General features: G+C 37.5%; 1 protein-coding gene across 7 annotated transcripts in view; it reads left to right on the top strand.

Moving 5' to 3' along the window:
* Window positions 1–14,717, top strand: part of BICRAL (BRD4 interacting chromatin remodeling complex associated protein like) — a 45,348-nt gene extending 30,631 nt beyond the window's left edge. For all 7 annotated transcript variants that reach the window (XM_038130903.1, XM_038130897.1, XM_038130901.1 and 4 more), the window contains 8 exons: window positions 1,516–3,219; window positions 4,990–5,089; window positions 6,361–6,458; window positions 8,268–8,329; window positions 8,437–8,582; window positions 8,733–8,827; window positions 10,016–10,118; window positions 10,919–14,717. In XM_038130903.1, coding sequence (XP_037986831.1) covers window positions 1,516–3,219; window positions 4,990–5,089; window positions 6,361–6,458; window positions 8,268–8,329; window positions 8,437–8,582; window positions 8,733–8,827; window positions 10,016–10,118; window positions 10,919–11,721 — 3,111 coding nt within the window. In that variant the 3' untranslated portion in view covers window positions 11,722–14,717. The remainder of the gene's footprint in view (window positions 1–1,515; window positions 3,220–4,989; window positions 5,090–6,360; window positions 6,459–8,267; window positions 8,330–8,436; window positions 8,583–8,732; window positions 8,828–10,015; window positions 10,119–10,918) is intronic.
* Window positions 14,718–19,201: the final 4,484 nt, after the last annotated feature.

Genomic DNA, 19,201 nt, shown 5'->3' with positions numbered 1-19,201 from the left:
CAATTACACAGTTGTAAAAGATTTCAGTTTGGTCATTTACTTAGGGACAACTTAGAGATACAATAGGGAATCCCCCTGAACCTGACATTGAGTCCTTATTATGGCCTAATTAGTGATTCCTTTTTACTCTGCCCAGTGGTAGCTAGGTACAGTTGAGAACCTGATTTGTAGCTTTAGGTGTTCCTGAGGTTCAGACACTGAGACATTTAAGCAGTGGTTTAATTCCTCTATTAAGATAAATGTTAAAAGATTGCTGTATTTCAATAGTTGTAACTTGAAAATATTTTATCTAATCTTAAGAAAAATCTTTTAATATAGTAAAACATGGCTGAAGTTTCAAAAAATGCACAGTTTTTTCAGAAACACATTGGAGTAAAATTCTGAATAAGTATGCTTGGGGAACTGAAGTTAGGGTGGGGACATCATTGAATGTGATAATTATGGCTTGCAGCATCTTCACACTGTTTACATGAGGTGAAAACTAGCGTCTGTGACCTTCACAGAGTGAAGGCTCAGAGTATGAGTGTGACTGATAATTGCACACCCACAGTTTCCATTTATCCTGACCTAAAAAGAAACTGATTGTTGCTTCTGAATAGCTGAAATGTGATCATGCAATTTAGAAAGGTGTACTTTGCCTGACTTAAAACTATCATGAATATTATTAGGCATTTAAATTTGTCATTCTATCTGCAGAAACCTGATGCTTGTTTTGTGTAGAGTTTCTGGACAGAACTTTGTTTTAGGACAATCTTGACAGTAGGCTAGAGTAAATAGGTTTTGATTTTCCTAACACACTCACGGTGTTAACGAATGTGGATTTGACGGATGTTTTCGTTGAAGGTGCCACTTAATATTTGTGGTAGTTCCAAAGTTTCTAGTTCTCAGTAATCTTTTTATGAGCATAAACCGCAGTCTGTAACACTTTTTTTTCTTATTCCCTTGTGTGTAAATTTTTTTGAAACAAGGAGTTAGCATAATGCCTTAACTTTATGAAATGGTCACTAGTAAGTGATTATAGAAATGCTGGTAGGATTTTGGAGGCGAATCTCATTTGATAGAAGACAGTGGAAGAAAAGCTTTCTTCTGCCTTTTCTCTGCTTCTACTGTTGCTACTGAAGCCTTACCCCAAACTGAATTAGAGTGGAGGTGTTTTCCCTCCTCGTTTCTTTTATCCTTTTGTCAATAGAGTGCTCAGCTTGAGGAAGGGAAAATGGCACTTAGAGAGCGTTTCATGTCCTCTTGAAACAGTGCAGCTGCAGAGCTAAGTGCTGTGTATTGAGAGACTTGGGAAGAGGAAGGAGAGAAGCCTCTCCAGCAGTCTGAGGGTGTGAGTAGGGTATCCATGACCTGTTTGTGCTGGCTCACTGTATGAGGTCAGCAGCACCCTGCACATGCTATGGGAAGAGTATAATTCTGTGTAGAAAGTTTCTTTGCATGAAAAAATAACTAATGAGGAAACAAAGCAGATACTGGAATTTCTGAAAGTGATTTATTTCTTGTTTTGCCTTTCAGAACACTGATCCCAAGTCGTCTGCAAAAGGTGTAAGTGGTCAGCTTGGAGAGGGGCCTAGTGATGGACTGCAGCTGTCCAGTAGCCTTCAGTTTCTTGAAGATGAACTTGTGTCTTCTCCTTTACCTGATCTTACTGAGGATCAGCCTTTTGATATTCTTCAGAAGTCCTTGCAGGAGGCCAATATTACTGAACAGACTTTGGCGGAAGAGGCATATTTGGATGCCAGTGTAGGTTCTAGCCAACAGTTTGCACAAGCTCAGCTTCATCCTTCTTCATCAGCATCCTTTACTCAGGCTTCTAATGTTTCTAATTACTCAGGTCAGACGTTGCAACCTATAGGAGTTACTCAAGTGGTACAGCAACCTGTTGGAGCATCTTTTGCAAGCAATACAGTTGGTGTGCAACATGGCTTTATGCAACACGTCGGAATTAGTGTTCCCGGCCAGCATTTGTCTAATAGCAGCCAGATTAGTGGTTCTGGGCAGATCCAGCTGATTGGTTCATTTAGTAATCAACCTTCCATGATGACTATCAATAACCTCGATGGATCTCAGATAATACTGAAAGGCAATGGTCAGCAAACTCCTGCAAACATGAGCAGTGGCCTCTTGGTTCATAGACAAACTCCAAATGGGAACTCGCTGTTCAGTAACTCAAATTCAAGTCCCGTAGCACAACCTGTAACTGTTCCATTTAACAGCACAAATTTTCAGACTTCATTGCCTGTTCATAATATCATCATTCAAAGGGGTTTGGCGCCAAACTCTAACAAAGGTCCTATTAATATCCAACCAAAGCCTATTCAGATGGGTCAGCAGACTGCTTACAATGTGAATAACTTGGGAATACAGCAACACCATGTACAGCAAGGGATTCCATTTGCTTCTGCAAACTCACCTCAAAGTTCAGTAGTTGGTCCTCATATGTCTGTTAATATTGTTAATCAGCAACAAAATACAAGAAAATCAGTTACACCTCAGACAGTTAGCAATGCTGGAGGTAGTATTGTTATCCATTCTCCTATGGGACAGCCTCATGCACCTCAAAACCAGTTTCTCATACCTACAAGTTTGTCTGTTAGTTCTAATTCAGTTCATCATGTCCAGGCCATAAATGGACAACTTCTTCAGACTCAGCCTTCTCAGCTGGTTCCTGGCCAAGTGTCTGCTGAGCATGTAATGCTCAACAGGAACTCTACAAACATGCTAAGAGCCAGCCAGTCGTATTCAGGACAGATGCTGAATAATCAGAACACAGCTGTTCAGCTAGTTTCAGGCCAGACATTCACAGCTCCTGGAAACCAAGTTATAGTAAATCATGGAACTTCCCAAATTGTTGGTGGACAGGTGCCACTGCAGCAGGCGTCGCCAACGGTGTTGCATTTGTCACCCAGCCAAGCTAATGTTTCTCAAGGCAGATCAAGTTTTACCACCATGTCACCTGGGCAGTCCACGGTCTCAAATATGTCAGCTTCTAGTCGATTTGCTGCTGCGAGTTCTTCTGGTTCAGTGCACCCCAGCTTGGGAGCATCCGTTCAGTCTGTCGCATCCGGAGGGAACTTTACAGGAGATCAGCTGGTCCAGAACAGAGCTCAAGTTGCCGTCAGTGCATCGCATCGTCTTCCAGCATCCTCCTCCAAGTCTGTCAGCACCTTTAGTCACACGTCTGTGGGAGTCACACAACAACAGTTTGCCTTTGGTCAGGTAGGAAAGCTGCTTGAGAATGTAGCCAAAGAAAGGCTTCCAAGCTGTGCTAAAATGGGATTAATGCACAGAATGTTTATTTACTGGTCTGTATTGTTAAAAATACTGTGGAACTGCTGAAAAATTACTGTAACCCAGAGTTGTCATTTCACTTGGTATTTTCTAAATCTGTCACTCAGTGAGCAACTCTGCCACTTTGATTAATCCCAAAGTTTTTGCTGGTGATTTATAGTATTATTTTCAGAAGTGCTTAGCATTAATTCATGTCCGCTCCTGTTTAAAGGAATGAGCATTTTAAGTTTATACAATTGCAAGCTCTCCTGTAAGCCTTACCACAAGCTAGATGTAAACGCTCAGGTTCATTCTTAGCACTTAAAAGTCTTCTGACCTCAGTAAAACCTATGCATTTTCAAGGTTTGACTTAATGAAATTAGAGATTGAAAGGTTTCTTGGGCTTTCTTTTGTTATTTATCATATCGGCGCTTTTGTTATGTGTGTCTGGAACAATTAGAAGCTTTCAAATTTGATGCAAAGACAAGAAATGTTTCTTAGAATCCTTAAAAAGAAATACCTTTTAAAGCAGTTTGTAAAAGCATAACATTAAAAATAATCCTCTAAGAAGTCTAGCTAGTATTTAAAAAATTTTGGAATTCACTTTTAAGGTTCGATGTTGTCTATTTTGTCCAGTAGATACACTTGCAGTATATATTAGACTCAGATTTTTCTGTTTTCATAAGAGAACTTATAAACAGTCAAAAATTTAAAAGAGAAAAAATTCATAAAGTGCAGAGTGAGTTGCCAATTTCAACTCTGTGACTTTTCACACAATTAGCAACAAGCTGTTCAATTTCTGACTTTTTTAAACTTTTTTTTTTGTCATTTCGAAATACTGGTCACTCTCTCAGAATGCATTTGCACTAATTAGATCTTTCTCTTTTTTCATTTTACTTATTTTACTTAGATCTTTCTTTTTCCAAAGGCCTGATGGATATTTTTTTTTTAACCAAACCCAAAATCGGCAGTGAAAAACTAAAATAATGTGTGTTTAAAAAATTAGTATGAACATGCTGTAGAAACACATTTGTAATCTTTGCCAAGACTTCTGGTGCAGGTTGTAACATCTTGTTTGCGGATGAGTAATTTGAGACCTGTCTGACTTTCTCTTCATGTGTCTACATCTTCCTATTTGCAGGTCACGTGCTGGGTCAGTGAGTTTCAGCAGTTATAAAAGCAGATTATTTCTTATTGCTGCAAAAGATGATTTTGTTCTTGTGCTGAAATTTCAGAGCTGTAAATGGGAACTTACAGAGAACAAATGCCACTATTTGCCAGAATCTTTTTAGTTTGTTTGTACTTGCATTTTAAACATTGTAATTTATACTAAACCATGTATCATTCAGTTGCTAAGCAGTGGAGGGTTTATTCCACTGTGGGTTTTTTTTTTTTTTGGGAAAGCAGCTTCATCTTGCAGTTTTGAAACTCTGAGAAGCTGTTTTCTGAGGGCCACTTGTAGTGGGAAATGAGTGGTCTTGTAGAATGCAACTGGTATATATTTGTGATGTTAGTGTAATTTCTGTTCCACTCTGATTTACTTTCTTGAGCTTGGAGGGATTGAGATGTGTGAAATTTCTCCCCTGATGAGTTTAAAGTTAAAAAATATACATGGAGATGAATTTTAGGTGCCTTTTCCTTGTTTTTCTTAATGCTTTTAGTAAATATTTCACTGTGATTTTTTAAAAATTTGTTCTTTATTTTATGTGTGTGCCCCAGAAAAAGGCCGTGAACCAGACATCACCAGTTTCTGCATCGAAGACACAGGACAATTTGAGACAGCCTCAGCTTACAAATCTTCTGAGCAACACACTATCAGGTCAACTAAGGTCTTTTTAACATGATTTCCTTAATTTTCTGCAGCAACAGAGATTCGTTCTTCTTCAGTGTGGCAGACTTACATAGATGCCTCATGCTCATAGGGTTCTAAAGGTTGTTGGAATTTTATTTTTAGAAGTATTCAAGCTATATTTTTTCAGTATTGCATGTGTGCTTTGATTTTTCTCAATCATGGCACTTCATTTTCTAGAGAGAAAAGTTGAATCTTCGCAATTGGCAATTATTTCTCTCCTCTATAAAATCCACAATTATACCTTCTTTCATTTTTCTTTTTTTTCAGCTTAGAAAAATAGAAATACTTAATTTTCAAAATACTGACGTCTGCTAAAATTCCATGAAAGTTCATGAATTGTTGAATGTGGTGGCTGCTTCAGTTACAGAGGGAAGAGAAATAGGTATTACAAGGTTATGTGCAGGCTGTCATCACTCACTTTGTTCTTGAATGCGTCCCTTTCAGTTAGAATAGTTCATGCATTGTTCATGGCAAAATAGCAGCTTTTCAAGCAGCACCATTTTACTGAAAGAACAAAACCAGTACATTCAAGGCAAGCAGAAAAATACAGTAACCTTCCTGTTCTCTTTGTACATAAGTAACCTTTTGAATAAGGTCCTATACTCTACCTTGCCTTTTTTTTTTCCTTGTGTACTGTTATATATAAACTGTCCAGGCAATTCTGTACAATCTGCACAGTATGCTGGGTGTCTTTGGGGAAAAAAAAACCTAATAAATGCTTACTTGTTTTGGTTGTAAGGTAGCATGACTGATAGGATGCTGTTTGGATTACGAAGCAAGGCAATCGGAGGAAGTCTGCCTATTTAAAAAAATCTAGGGGAAAAAAATAAGCTTTCTGTCTAAGTACTTCCAGGAGCTCTAGAACAATTTGAGTAATACACTTCAGGGAGGATTGGTATAGAAAAGCTTGATAAAATTTGTTGTATGATTTTAGGCAAATTGTTGGACACTAAACTTACAGCACTTGAATTTCTTCTTATGTTGCAGTACCATGGTGTGATGTGATTTTTATCTGAGGTTTTTTATTGTTTTCAGGCAAAATATCAGTCCTGTTTAATTTTTATGAGCTGGTTTCTCCACAGGATAGATGCACTAATGCTTTTAAGCATAAGATGTAGCTGCTTTTATGCATAAGATGTAACTTTCCTAAAAACTCAAGTGAAATTATAAGGATAGGTATGCAAAATTATTCCCCTCTTGCTTAGGATTACAAGAATCTCTTAAACTTTATTTTATAGGACAGGACTCTGGAGGAAAAATCATACAACAATCTCTAGGAACAGCACAGCCACAAGAAAAAGTGATAGGATCATCATCAGTTCAGCAGAGTATACAGGTAGAGAACACTTCTGTTTGTATGTTTCCCTGTCTGTCCTGTTTTTTTTCTGGGATAGAGCTAATTTTCTTCTTAGTAGGTGGTGTGTTTTGGATTTGGGCTGTGAATAACATTGATAACACACCGGTGTTTCAGTTATTGAGCAGTGCTTACTCTGCAAGTCACAGCCTTTCCAGTGCCCTATGCTGTGTCAGTGACACACACAGGACAGCTGGCCTAAACTGCCACAGGAATATCCCATTCTGTGGAACATCATGTTCTGGGTGTAAATGTAGGGATTGCCTGTGAGCCGCTGATTGCTGCTCGGGAATGGGGTGGGCATTGTTCAGAGGGTGCTGAGCAATTGCACTGAGCATCACTTGTTTCTCCTGGGTTTAATTCCCCCTATTTCTCTTTTTCATTACAACTTTATAAAAACTATCATTACTATATTATTTTATTTTGTTTCTATTTTTAAACTGTTCTTTTCAACCCACAAGGTTTACTTTTTTTTCCTAATTCTCCTCTCCTCTGGGGTGAGGGGAGGTAGTGAGTAAACAAATAAGGAATCATTGCAGGTTTTTTGTAGGGTATATGAACTCCCTCAAACTTGACAAATTCTACCTTGACATAATAAATGTTGATTGTTTTGCAAATTGATACACTGAATGCTGCTTTGAGATTCAGTTCATTAAGTGGAGTCTGACTGTACTGTTCCCTGAAGATAATTTTGTATGACATAGCAATTCTTCATTGAGTTGGCCGATAGTTCGACCTACTCCTCTCATTATTCCTTTCAAACTGTTCTCTAGCTAAGTGGGAGACAGTGGTTTGTGGGAAGCACCAGAACAGTTCCACCTGGTCTTTGTCTGTTTTATTCTTTACTGCAGTCTTCTTCTTTTACCATCAAAAGGTCTCCCACATAATGCAAGTATGTACAAAAACACTGTCCAGGATGAGTTTTTTTTGGAGAGGCTCTGACTTAAAATTTTTGTTTGTGAATGTATTTGTCAATGCAGTAGGACAGGAATGTTTTTCTGTGTCTTATTGATGTACAAGTAGAGCAGAAGATACAGTAGTGCTCAGTTAGGAGGTCAGCCTGATTGTATAGTAGTTGGTCAGATGTTCATTCTGCTTGATGGTGACTACTTTTTTTGCTGTGAAGTTGGAGGCTTTTTGAGGTAAATACGCTTCCAGTGTGCCTGCCATGAATCTTTACCCCCTCAGAGAGCCTCAGGTCTTAGGAGAGTGTTTCCAGGAAAATCTTGATTTCATTAAATGTCTAAGCAAAGGAGAAAATTACTTAGATCTCTACCTGATGGGCATATCTGTAGCATTGACACTGAAATAGAATTCCTAGAATGACTTTTACCATCTTCCCCATCCACTGTGGCTTTTGAGAATTTAAGTGCACAACCTTAGCATGCTTTCCTCACAGATACTCTAATCCATCAATGTCAGGCAAGATGACATCTTCTGAGAAATGCAGAGAGGGTTTGTATGAGCAGATTTATTTGTAGAAGTCTTTAGTTGTACCTTTCCTTCTTTGCACCTGTTAACTTTGATCTTCTCTTTCTTAGTGAAATATGTATAATGAACAACAGTGGAATTTGTATGCAAACAGCTTTTCAGACCTTTGGTTGAAGTCACTTCCCTATTTTGTCGATACACAGTGCCCTGTGAAAAAAAGAAGATAGTTGAAAGTGTTTATACTTATGTAGTGGTTACAGTTAGTGTTGGTGATGTACCTAATTGACAGAAACAACTCTTGAAACTTAGGCTTTGCCAATGAGGGGCTACATTGTAATTTGTCTTTTATTTTGAACTTAGGTCGATGGTCATTTAGTTGGACAGAAAAGGCCTGCTGCTAAACAGTTGACTAAAGGAGCTTTGTAAGTCATTATTTTGTTTTAATTTTGTTGCAGAAACCTTAATTTTTACTTTTGTCAATGTAAAAACTCTGTACAGTACATTAAGTGTATATCATTATTTTTTGTAGTATTCTGCAGCAATTACAGAAGGATCAGGTACATGCTGTGACACCAGATAAAAGTGGGTTCAGATCGTTAAATGATGCAGTTCAGAGACTCCTTTCATACCATGTGTGCCAGGGATCGCTGCCAACAGAAGAAGATTTAAGAAAAGGTAATTTTCTTTTTAAAATTTGGCAGTAAGTTTGTAATCAGTGTATTGAGAGAATTCTTAATGTAAATTAGAGCAATAAGAAAAGGATCATTTAAAAATTTGTGCAGGTTATTGAAGAACAGTGTTTGAAAGTGTACTTTGTCTTTCTAGTGGACAGTGAATTTGAATCTGTAGCTACACAACTTCTGAAGAGGACACAGGCTATGCTGAACAAATACAGATGTTTGCTTATAGAAGATGCAATGGTAAGGTGTAGAACCCAGCTACACTTAGTTTAAGGGATGGGATTAAATTTGTTAAAACAGTACCTACAGAACAGGTGCATGAACTTCTGTTCTCTGCTTCTGCTTTGCTCTTACACTGAACAGGCTGTGATAGTCAGGAGGGTGATTGCTGTGGCTGATGTAACCTGAAATAGTGTTGAAGTTGTCCATTCAGAGGCCTCCAGCTGTATCATAATTAGAGCCAAATCATATTACAGTTTAGGAAATCATGGTCCTTAAAAGCTAGCTGGAACTTCATTAGAAGTGCTTCTGATTTAAGTGCTTTCACAATTCCAGGTATGAGGTAGACTAAAACTGACAAAGTTAAAGAATGTGTTTTACAAGGATCAGGAAATGCCATTGTGACCTCAGATATACTAATTTTCATACCTGGAAAAGTTTTGAAGTTGAGTATAATAGGTATTTAGATACTTAGATACAAGAATACATAATATAACTGTAAGAATTAATATGGTTTTAAAACTAGCAGTTGCATTGTAAAAGATCCTAGCCATTAAATATTTGCAAGTATTTGCAGATGCGAAGAGAGGATGGAGGTTGAGATTTGTTCTTTTAGCATCTGGTATGTTGTATGGCAAATAGCATTTAGTAATTTTGAAAGGTTTATTTCACGTAGCATTCAGGTTTGAAACTAGTTGCCTATGTTATAGGCTAGTGCAGTGAACATTTTCTGTGATGGATGGATCAAACTGGCTTGAAGGCATTTTCAGCAAAATGCAGCTCTGCACCGGCTAGTTACAAGGATAGGAGAGAAGTGCAGGGATAATGATAGGATGGTTCCAGTTCAATATTTTTGCTGGTTGATCCCCTAAAAGAGAAGGATACTGTATGAAGTAAAAAAATTGTGGTGTACAGTAGTAAGCATACTCAGTGCTGAAAAAGTACAGCTCATACAACTGGAATAGCGATTCCCTGTTTTAAAGTCTTTCCCAAATAAAATTTGCAGTACAATGTGAGCAATATTTTGTGACTGAGTTTCAGTAGTGGTTGGGTCAGAGACAAGACTGTTGAATTGTGAATGTTCTTCACAAATACATAATAACAGAAGTTTCTTTTCTCTGAAATTTAACTAAGCTGTCAATGTTTTGATTTGATACCAACATATGAGTCACTCCAGAGGTCGGTTGGTTTTTTTTCTTTTTCCTCCAGAGGATAAATCCTTCTGCAGAAATGGTTATGATTGATAGGATGTTTAACCAGGAGGAAAGAGCATCTCTGACCCGGGAAAAGCGTCTTGCACTTGTGGATCCTGGTAAGTAACACTTAACTTCTAAATTAAGTGTGGAGTGTTTAAAAATAGTTGTGGCCACAGTGAGGCAGTGATTGCTATGGATTCCAGTTAGTGAAATATTCAGTGAGCATTTGCAAGATAACTTTTTATAACTCCAGAATTCAACAATCCAGAGACACTGTAGGGTTGAAGCAGTTATTTGGGGGGGGGGGGGGGGGGGGGAAAGTTACCTGTTTGGAAGAGAAATGTTTGAGTTTCTTTTGACAACAGTGCAGTGCCTCCATCCTAACAGGGAAGAATCTGTGAGTTTGCTTGCAGCCAGAAAGACCAGCACTGTTTGAAGCATGAATACTCTTGTTCATCTTAATGAAGTGTTGCTCTTGGGGTGTCATGGCCATTTAAATGGCAGTGTTTTTAACTGGGATGTTGTTAAACATAGCGCCTGGAAGCACATTAATTGTCTAAGATTACAGCTACCATTTGTTTAAAGGTTCTGCATGATCTGCATATTTTAAAAGATGTTCACAAGTTGTGTTGTAGAAAGTATTAATCTTCAGAGACCATATTTGTATGTTTAGAATGCTGGGAGGTGCCCTTAATCTGGTTTTACAGTGCACATGCGTGAGCAGTGTGCTGATTAATTTAGTGCTAATCTCCTGCACGGTACGCAGCAGAACGCTTAAGCATATGAACATCTCTTAAAGACCCAGATCTGTAAGCTGTGGGTGTTCTTTGAATTTCTGTACACAGAAACGGTGTTGGAGTGTCAGTTATTTGGATGTGTAGGTAATTTTAGTAAAATGCTGCTACTTAATTTTCAGATGGTTATCAGGCCGATTTTTGTTGTTCTGCCAAACAATTTGAGAAAACAGCTGAAGAAGCACAGTCCAGCAAAAGTGACCATCAGTCTAGCAAAACGTTACCTTCTCGAAGTCAGACTACCAAAACCCAAGCCAGAGACCGACCAAAATCCAGCTCAGCAGAATCCACAAATCACAGTAAACTCCCTATAGTGCCTAACAACATTCTGACACCACAAGAAGGAAAAGCTTCTACTAAAAAATCTGATAGCCTCACTAAAGCTTTAAAGTTTGAAAAAGCTAATTGTTCTTCTGAGAGCCAGTACATGGCCCTTTCTGAAGAAAGGATGAGTGGGAAGGATCTTGCCAAATCCACTGAGAATTCTTCAAGTTCTGAAGACTTGTCAAAAATAGTGTCAAGAGGCAGTCATGGAACACACAATAAAATATCAAGGAATGCAGTTCAGTCTTTCTCAAAGGTAACGTGTAATAATTCACTTCAAGACAAAACTCTGAGGAGCTCTCCAAAGAATGAGGTTTTGCATCCTGATAACAGAAAAGGCTCTGGTGACCCCCAGGAAGACTTACTGCTCAGTAAGAGTTTAGAAACTACATTTAAAAACATCTTGGAACTTAAAAAAGCTGGGAGACAGCCACAAAACGAGGCGGCAAGTAGTGGCTCGGTTGAATTAGAGTTCCCTAATTTTTCACCTATTGCTTCACAAGAGAACTGCCTGGAAAAATTTATTCCAGACCACAGTGAAAGTGTTGTAGAAACTGACTCTATTTTAGAAGCAGCTGTAAATAGTATCTTAGAGTGTTAATAGTTACAGTACCATGGACAAGTTATGTTTCTCTTAGCAGAAGCAAATGTGAATGACACCACAAGTACAGCCTGACATGCATTTAAGGTTAACCTTTCTAAACTAGATTCTGTTCTGTGTTTGAGAGCAATACTCATTGTGGTTACAGTGAGATATCCAAGTAAAGTTAATCCTTGTTAGAATGCAGTCTGTTAGGGCCTTACTGTTTCAAGTATTATTATAATAGTGCTTTTGATTATTGAGCAGTACTGCAACGTAACAGGGTTGCAGGTTGTTAGGCCCTATATAATACGGTAATATACTGACAATCACAGTCATTTGAAAGGATATATTTATTAAGAAAATGTTTTTAAAGAGTGATGGAAGCAACAATTGTCCCCTACCCTTCTCTTCCACAAATCATCAAATTTTTAGTTTTTCTGGAAAACCCACTGTACCTCTATTCAGAAGTGATTATTTGCTTTGTTAATGAATCTGTATTCTAGGATTGTTAAGTTGGAAGGAAATCATCAGTGTGTTTACAAGGCTTCATAATTTAAACTTTAAGTGCTTTTTTTATTGCTTTCTGAGCAGAAACTAGTACTTGATATATTTGTAGTGGGTAACTTTAGTCTGTGGGATGATACTATATGATCTTAGTCACAGTGGCATGATATGAAGTAATAAATGCTTGACTAAGGAAGGTAGAACGAAAGCCAGTAAATAGCAAAGTGTACAGGATGAGGCCATGATAGAGCCATGAATTTATATATATAATACATATATATGTTATCTCTTGAGGAAAAGATTTTGCATTTTATAATTGGATGTAGTCAGCCTTGAGTCTTTCTGAAGTGGTATAAATGTTTTTTTTATTATTTGTTGGTTTTTTGGGTTTTTTTAGACCAAGTGTCAAAAGCACTTTGATTTGAAAACTGTATTTCTAGCTTATATTTTAAGAGGATGTTAGCCTTACTCTGAGTAAATTTAAAGGCCAGTGGTTTTTTTTAATTTTTTTTTGCTTTTTGCTGTCAGAGAATGTTAAATCATCCACCGTAGCAGTCATTATTATCAAGATATGTACAGACCAAAGTTGATCAGCAATCCCATTGTTTAAACATATCAAAAAATGTGTAATTATTAATTCATATTGTAAAGCCAAGTGAAACCATTGCATGGTTTGCATTTGGCTTGCTGTCATGTTGTTAAGATAGAATCTTATTATTTTATTTATTTATTTTAATCTATGACTTTTTTTTTTTTTTGCTGCCCATGCTGCTTTGTTCTAGTTTACTTTGGTCATGAGTGCTTTTGTGCACATAAGCGCGCTGACGTTGGTCACGTGTGTGTAGTACATATGTCTGCTCAGGAGGATTCAGCTTTTGTGGTTTCTAAGGTATGCTCATGTTCTCCCCCAGAACTTCTCCACCATTTCTCAGAAACATTACCAGCCCTTTTCCAGACTTGCTGATTATGATTTTCACGATGTAAGAGGCTCATTGAGACAAGCTGTGGTTGTTAGTCAGATTGCCAGGAGAGAAACCAAAAGGTTTTGCTGGTGTGTAACTCAGTCCATCTGAATGGCATGGAAGGAAGCAGAATTAGATCCTTGGGATAGTAGAACATTACAGTGCAACTCAGTACTGAGCTGCAGTCCACTGTCTGACCACTAAAGGAAACCAAATCTAGAAAGCAATGAGAGAGAGATGAACTTCCTTAAAATTCATTTCCCCTTCCACATGAATGGAAGTACTGGTTTTATATGTTATTAATTGCCATTAAAAAAAATGTGCCAATTTTAAAGTACATGTTTGTAAAAACCCAACATTCCCAAGTGTTGTATGTAATATTAATAAGTATTGCCAGTTTTAAATTTTTGGTTGGGTGTCCACAGAATAGACTCTCAGGCAGTTAGTTGTTTTCTTATTGGCAAAACTGACAAGATAGTCTTCACCTATTGCCTTTTTAGATTTAATAATAGTCTCATGGCTGTGTATTCTGATGCATATTTTATTTTATCATTTTGGAAATTTAATTAATTTATCATTCTGAACTATTTAGGAAGGAGAGCAGTAAGTTACACAGCTGTATGCTAACTAGTTAAATTTTTCTTATGAGGAAAAAAAAGTGAAGTTGCACATTCATCAGTCCCCTTGCTTGTTGTACCACCTCAAAATGGGAATGGGGTTTCCAGTCTCTCTACAGCAAATACATAACTGAAGTATCAGGTTATGTGTCTTCTATTGGGTCTCATTGTGAAGGGGGAACAATGTCGTATAAAAAATTGCAAATGGCAAAAAGGTAATTGGGATTGATTTGGTCAGACACATCTCTCTGAACTGCTGATGAGAGGAGCCCCTTGAACAATCCTGGTGAGATTGATCTTAGATTGTTAATGTTCTGTTGTTCACTCCTTTGAATTCAATTCTAAAGGAATTCCGGTACGTGGTGAAGCAGTAAATGAAATAATTGTATTTTTGTGGTGCTTAAAAAAGTTTATAAATCATATGGGCTCAAGTCCAGCAAAGTATTGTGAATATGCATGACTTTAAACATGTTTTCATTATTTTGCTGGATCAGCATTGTGATTTCCATGTTATTTAATACTGCCTAATATTAAAACAAATTTTAAACTGGCAATTAAGAAAACTATGTTCATTTTGAATATTTTGGTATAATTTATCTGTTAGAGTAGGGAGGCCTTACAGACTGACTTCACTTAAAGAGGATGTGTCACTTATTGTCAGCGTGGTATGGACTTTATTTGCTTAAATACCTTCATTTGTAAAGTATGTCTCACTTGAAATTGCTTTGTATACATTTTGTAAAAATATTTATAAAATGTTTTGTAAAAAAAAAAGTATAACAAATTGCAGTTTATTTTGTTATGTTGGATAAATACTGTTAAAAGACACAAGTCAGTAAATATATTGTTAATCCATGGATAGGAAATGTTTAGTTGGAGATTACAAATTGAAACAACCATTGCAATACAGCCAAAGATTTGGGAAAAAATGTCTATCTGTGATTGTCTTGATTTAACCAAGTTGAATATTTACATTTCCAAAAGATGATTGGTGTCAGTTTTAAGTCTTCTCTGTTTTTCATGATGCAGCTCTGTTGAAATATACTTAGTAGGCCAGCTTTCCATACTCCTTATGCAACTTTCTGAACATACACTATTAGGATTTGGTTCATGTGGCATTATGACTACATTCAATAATGTTAATCTCCAAATTAGAGAGCCAGTGGTCCTGCCTGTTTGGTATTAGAAGTCTTGCTACAGTGAGGTTCTTGAGACATGCTCTCCTTCTCTGGTGTATTTTCACAAGGTAGAGGCATCATATTCCTGATCCCTCAGGGAGATGGAAGATGAGAGGGCTTTTTGTCAGCCACTGCATCCACATTGCGGGTTTGACTCATGTCAGCTGCATTTGGTTATAGATACCTGTGTTTGGGTATTTTGTGAGAAGATGCTGCAATTGGAGGTGGTACAGGGAATCTTCCTACTTTTATTAGAGGGGTGATGAACCTTTTCTTACTGTGATTGAATTTTTCAGAGAGTATGCTGAGACTCTGATCTAGTAAAGCTCTTATGCCTGGAACTTCCTCACTTTATTTTTGGAGGCTATGGAAGTGTGGAGCATTGGTGAAGGGCACTGCCTCTCATCTTGGAGTAGGGCCTGCACTGTTGAAAGGTAGAGATCTTCATGGTTAGTATTTGTTATTTTGTCAATGAGACAAAATAAATATGCCTTTTGAATGCTTCCCACATGGATTCAGACCGCAACAAAATGAATAAAATCAGTTACATGCTGTTTTAATGTTTTTGGGTTAGGATGGCTAAGCATCTTGGGGTTGATTTTTTTTTTTTTTCTTTTTGTCATATCCCTGTAGAATCACCAGGCAAACCTTTTGTATTCCTAAACATTTTATGTGAAGTCTACCGTGCAGGATATTCTCACCTGAGAATATCTTTCTTACAAGAAGTTATGGTGTATTCTTTTTATTGCTTTTCAATAGCATTTTTATACTGGGGCTTGTTATGTTTATTCCAACTTATGGGGCAGAATTTCTGAAGATTTGGGTGTGTGTGTTAATGCATAGCTGATTTAAGAAAGTCAAAACACCATTCATTTTGAGGATCTGAATGAAGGAAAAAAAAAAGCCAGGATCAGATGGGCACAAAGAAAGGTAAGTGTAAACAGTTTTAAAACTTAGAGGAATTCCTCTCTTTTTTTTTTTAATAAGCCTTTGAATTTTTCCTTTCAAATCATACTCATGTTTCCTTGGAGTTTTTGCAATGCATTTGTCAGACAGCTTCAAGAAATGGGAGAAATTGTCTTTGTGACTGGAGGTCAGCTCTCACTTTGGTTGAAGAAAATCACTGGAGAAAAGAAGAAGGTCTGGTGAAGATCTGCTCATAGCAGCTCTGGTGCACAGATGCAATGCATGCACAGATTTCAAATGAGTATTGGTGGGTGTACTGAGTCATTTTGATTTATGGGTTGGCATTTGTGAGTGCTGCTCATCTTGCAGCTGGTCGTTGTATTGGACATGGAAAAAAGTGTGCATAATAATAAGTTACAATAGGTAAGCAAGTTAGCTTGAGGGAGAAACTGTACTAGGGGAGAAAACCTGCAAAGGACACGGAGTGTCAAGCTGAACCAATATTTTTGGTGTAAAGAAAAAACCTTTAATGTTGCCCTGCTGTGTGCTGAGGATAAACCCCATTTTATTTTTTTCTAGAGTTTATATCTTTGTGGGGTAAAAATATTCTATAAATGGAGGAACTAGCTGCATCAGAATTTTAAGGCTCTTCTGTATTTCTGTCTCTCTCTCACACACACACCGACACACACACACACACATATATATACACACACATACACATACATATGGAGGATGGGGATTGACCTCCCTGGCAGCTAGTTGACAGAACAAAGACTCAAATGTGTGCCAGGCTGGATATAAGAGGAATTTCTTCACTGAAGGAGTTGCTCATCGATGGAATGGATGCCCAGGGAGTGGAGTCAGCATCACTGGAAACCTGATGCAGCTCATCTCACAGCAAGGCATTGCTGAGTGTATCTAGTGCTGACAAATGGCCAATAGCATAAAAACTCATAGATTTAATATTATTGATGTTAATTAATATTATTGAGGTTGAACAATTCCATGTTGCTTTCATGGCAAAATTAATCAGGGATTTTGGAAGCCTCTGTTAGCAAGGGCAGATAGAGATTCTGCTGTGCCTGTGGAAGGCTCTCTACTGAGTGCTCGGGAACAGGGACTTGGAAACCTTTGTGTCCCCAGAAGGAAAATCACTTGAGACTGAAGGAGATGAGGCTCCAGGGTTTGGAAGAGGTGAGTAGGTGTGTACAGGATGGATTTTTTGGGAATCTGAGGTTTAATTGACTTAAACCTGATTTTAAAAACACAGAATGTATTGTAGACAAAGGAAGTTTTACAGTACTGTATCTATCTATGTATTAGATAACATAATTAATATTAAATATACTGTTCTTTTTGCCTTTGCACCTGGGTGAAGAACGGATTTAGTGAATATTTTACTCAGATGAGCATTTATGTGTCTTAACAGTTGCAAGGATGAGCTCACACGCAGTTTGAAAGCTGTTTGTGAAAGAACGTATCTAATATGCAAGATTTGATGTTAATTTGAGCAAGAACATTGCTAAAAACTGTGAGTCAGTTCCAAAGTATTGTGGAATGGGGGAGGTATTTTCATGCTACTGAATGAGTGTCATTGACAATGTAAGTCTTTATTAAGAGGTAAGGAAGCTATGGAATCTATTTGCTACTGTACTGGGTTTTTTTCTGAGGTTAAATTTGATTAATTTTGAGTTTTTAGTGAAAACAACATACAACATTAAGGTATCTGTAGCAATTGGAATTCCCTTTATGAAAATGCATTATGTTCCTCTCCTCTATTCAGAAGGGCAATTTTATTTCAGAAGGGCAGTTCAGAAGGGCCAGTCCAAGAGTTAAGTTTCACTTCCCAGGAAGTTGAGGATTGTTTTTTTTTGAAGTGAAATATTAACACATACAATTTTGTTCAAGCTAAAAGGGAGATACCGCCCCACTCTGATTTTGTTTTGTTTTATCCTTTGACCTAAGTAATAAAGCATTCCTGGATACTTCTAGTCTTAAGTCACTTTGACCTGTTTCTTCAGCTGTGTTCTGTCAGAGGCTGCATGGTTTGTTTCAGAGTAATTTTGATAAAGCAGGATCCTACAAAAAATCGTCATATATTACCTCTGCTACCATTTTCCATAAGTTCTTTGTAACTTTTGGAGGAATTAATGTTTATGTCTTCAATTTGTAAACTCTCTAGCTAAGAGACCTCCTCTGCTATTTGCATGCAGATGTGTTTAGCATTTACTCCAATCAGAGTGAAGATATTTTTTTCCTTACCTGGCTGGGTGGTAGAAATAAATACCAGGGCAAGATTATTGATGGAAGGGAAAACTGGATTTATTTACTTTTTTTTTTTTTTTTTAATCTGCCATGCTTTTTCAGACTTGAAGGTGTTAGTAGTAGTTTTATGGCTCTGATACCAGGGTCCAGGCATTGAAAGAATTTGAGACTGAAGACTGGATTAAACCATGCCACAAATGGTGTGACCAGGAGCCTTAGAACTATATACTTAAATACAGACCTGCTTGTTTGTACTGCAATCCAAAAGCAAGATTTATCTTGAAATCCAGTATTGTTGTATGTATGGAGAAGAAAAGGAGAAGGAGCAGATGTAAATTGTTAAAAGTCTGTTGATTTTTAGAACAGAAAAAGGAGTATTTTCACTTGCTTCCCTTTGTCCCCTCATTTACTTAACAAGGTTGCAGGAGATTTGACATGAATGAGTTGACAATGTTCTGTAAGAGGTTTAAAAACGAGAAGCAGGGTGGAAAGCAGAATATGCAGCTCTATTTGTCCATTCCAGAGGTAGTTCAGTAACTTCAGGTTCTGTGCAAATAAACAGTAGGTTTCAATTATCTGCTGCTAATTATCACCCAGATTTGATTTGCACTCTCTTCAAAGGGTCTCAAATCTTTCCATTTAGTTACTTGTTTCAGTGCAATGAGTGAGTTTAATTCAAACCAAACGTGGGTCAATTTCCTACTGGGAAAAAAAAAAAAAGGCAAGGAATGTGTTTATCCACAGTCATATCAGTTTAATTTTAGTTTAATGTATGTGGTGATTCACAGCCTCAGTGGGAAGGTGAATTTGTGTCAATCTGTGAATTGGCTTTGCCTGCTTGGCAAGTGTGTAAAGGGCTTGGTCAGCTGTAGAAGGTCTTAAATAATTGTGCCAAATGGGGTGGTTCTGGTGGGCTCTGAGTAATGAGAGGAAGTTTTAACATTATACAGATGTAACCAAGTCTCATTGTGAAGACTTCCCCCCCCCAGATTTATTTCTCTTTCACAGCATCGAACCAGTCGGTCTTTCACACAGACTTCTTTTGTGCTGCAGTAATTATCCT

The sequence above is a fragment of the Motacilla alba genome, chromosome 3 (assembly GCF_015832195.1).
Source record: "Motacilla alba alba isolate MOTALB_02 chromosome 3, Motacilla_alba_V1.0_pri, whole genome shotgun sequence".
Classification (NCBI taxonomy): Eukaryota; Metazoa; Chordata; class Aves; order Passeriformes; family Motacillidae; genus Motacilla; species Motacilla alba.
Note: the sequence above shows the minus strand (reverse complement) of the source record. Positions and strands in the feature narration are given on the sequence as shown.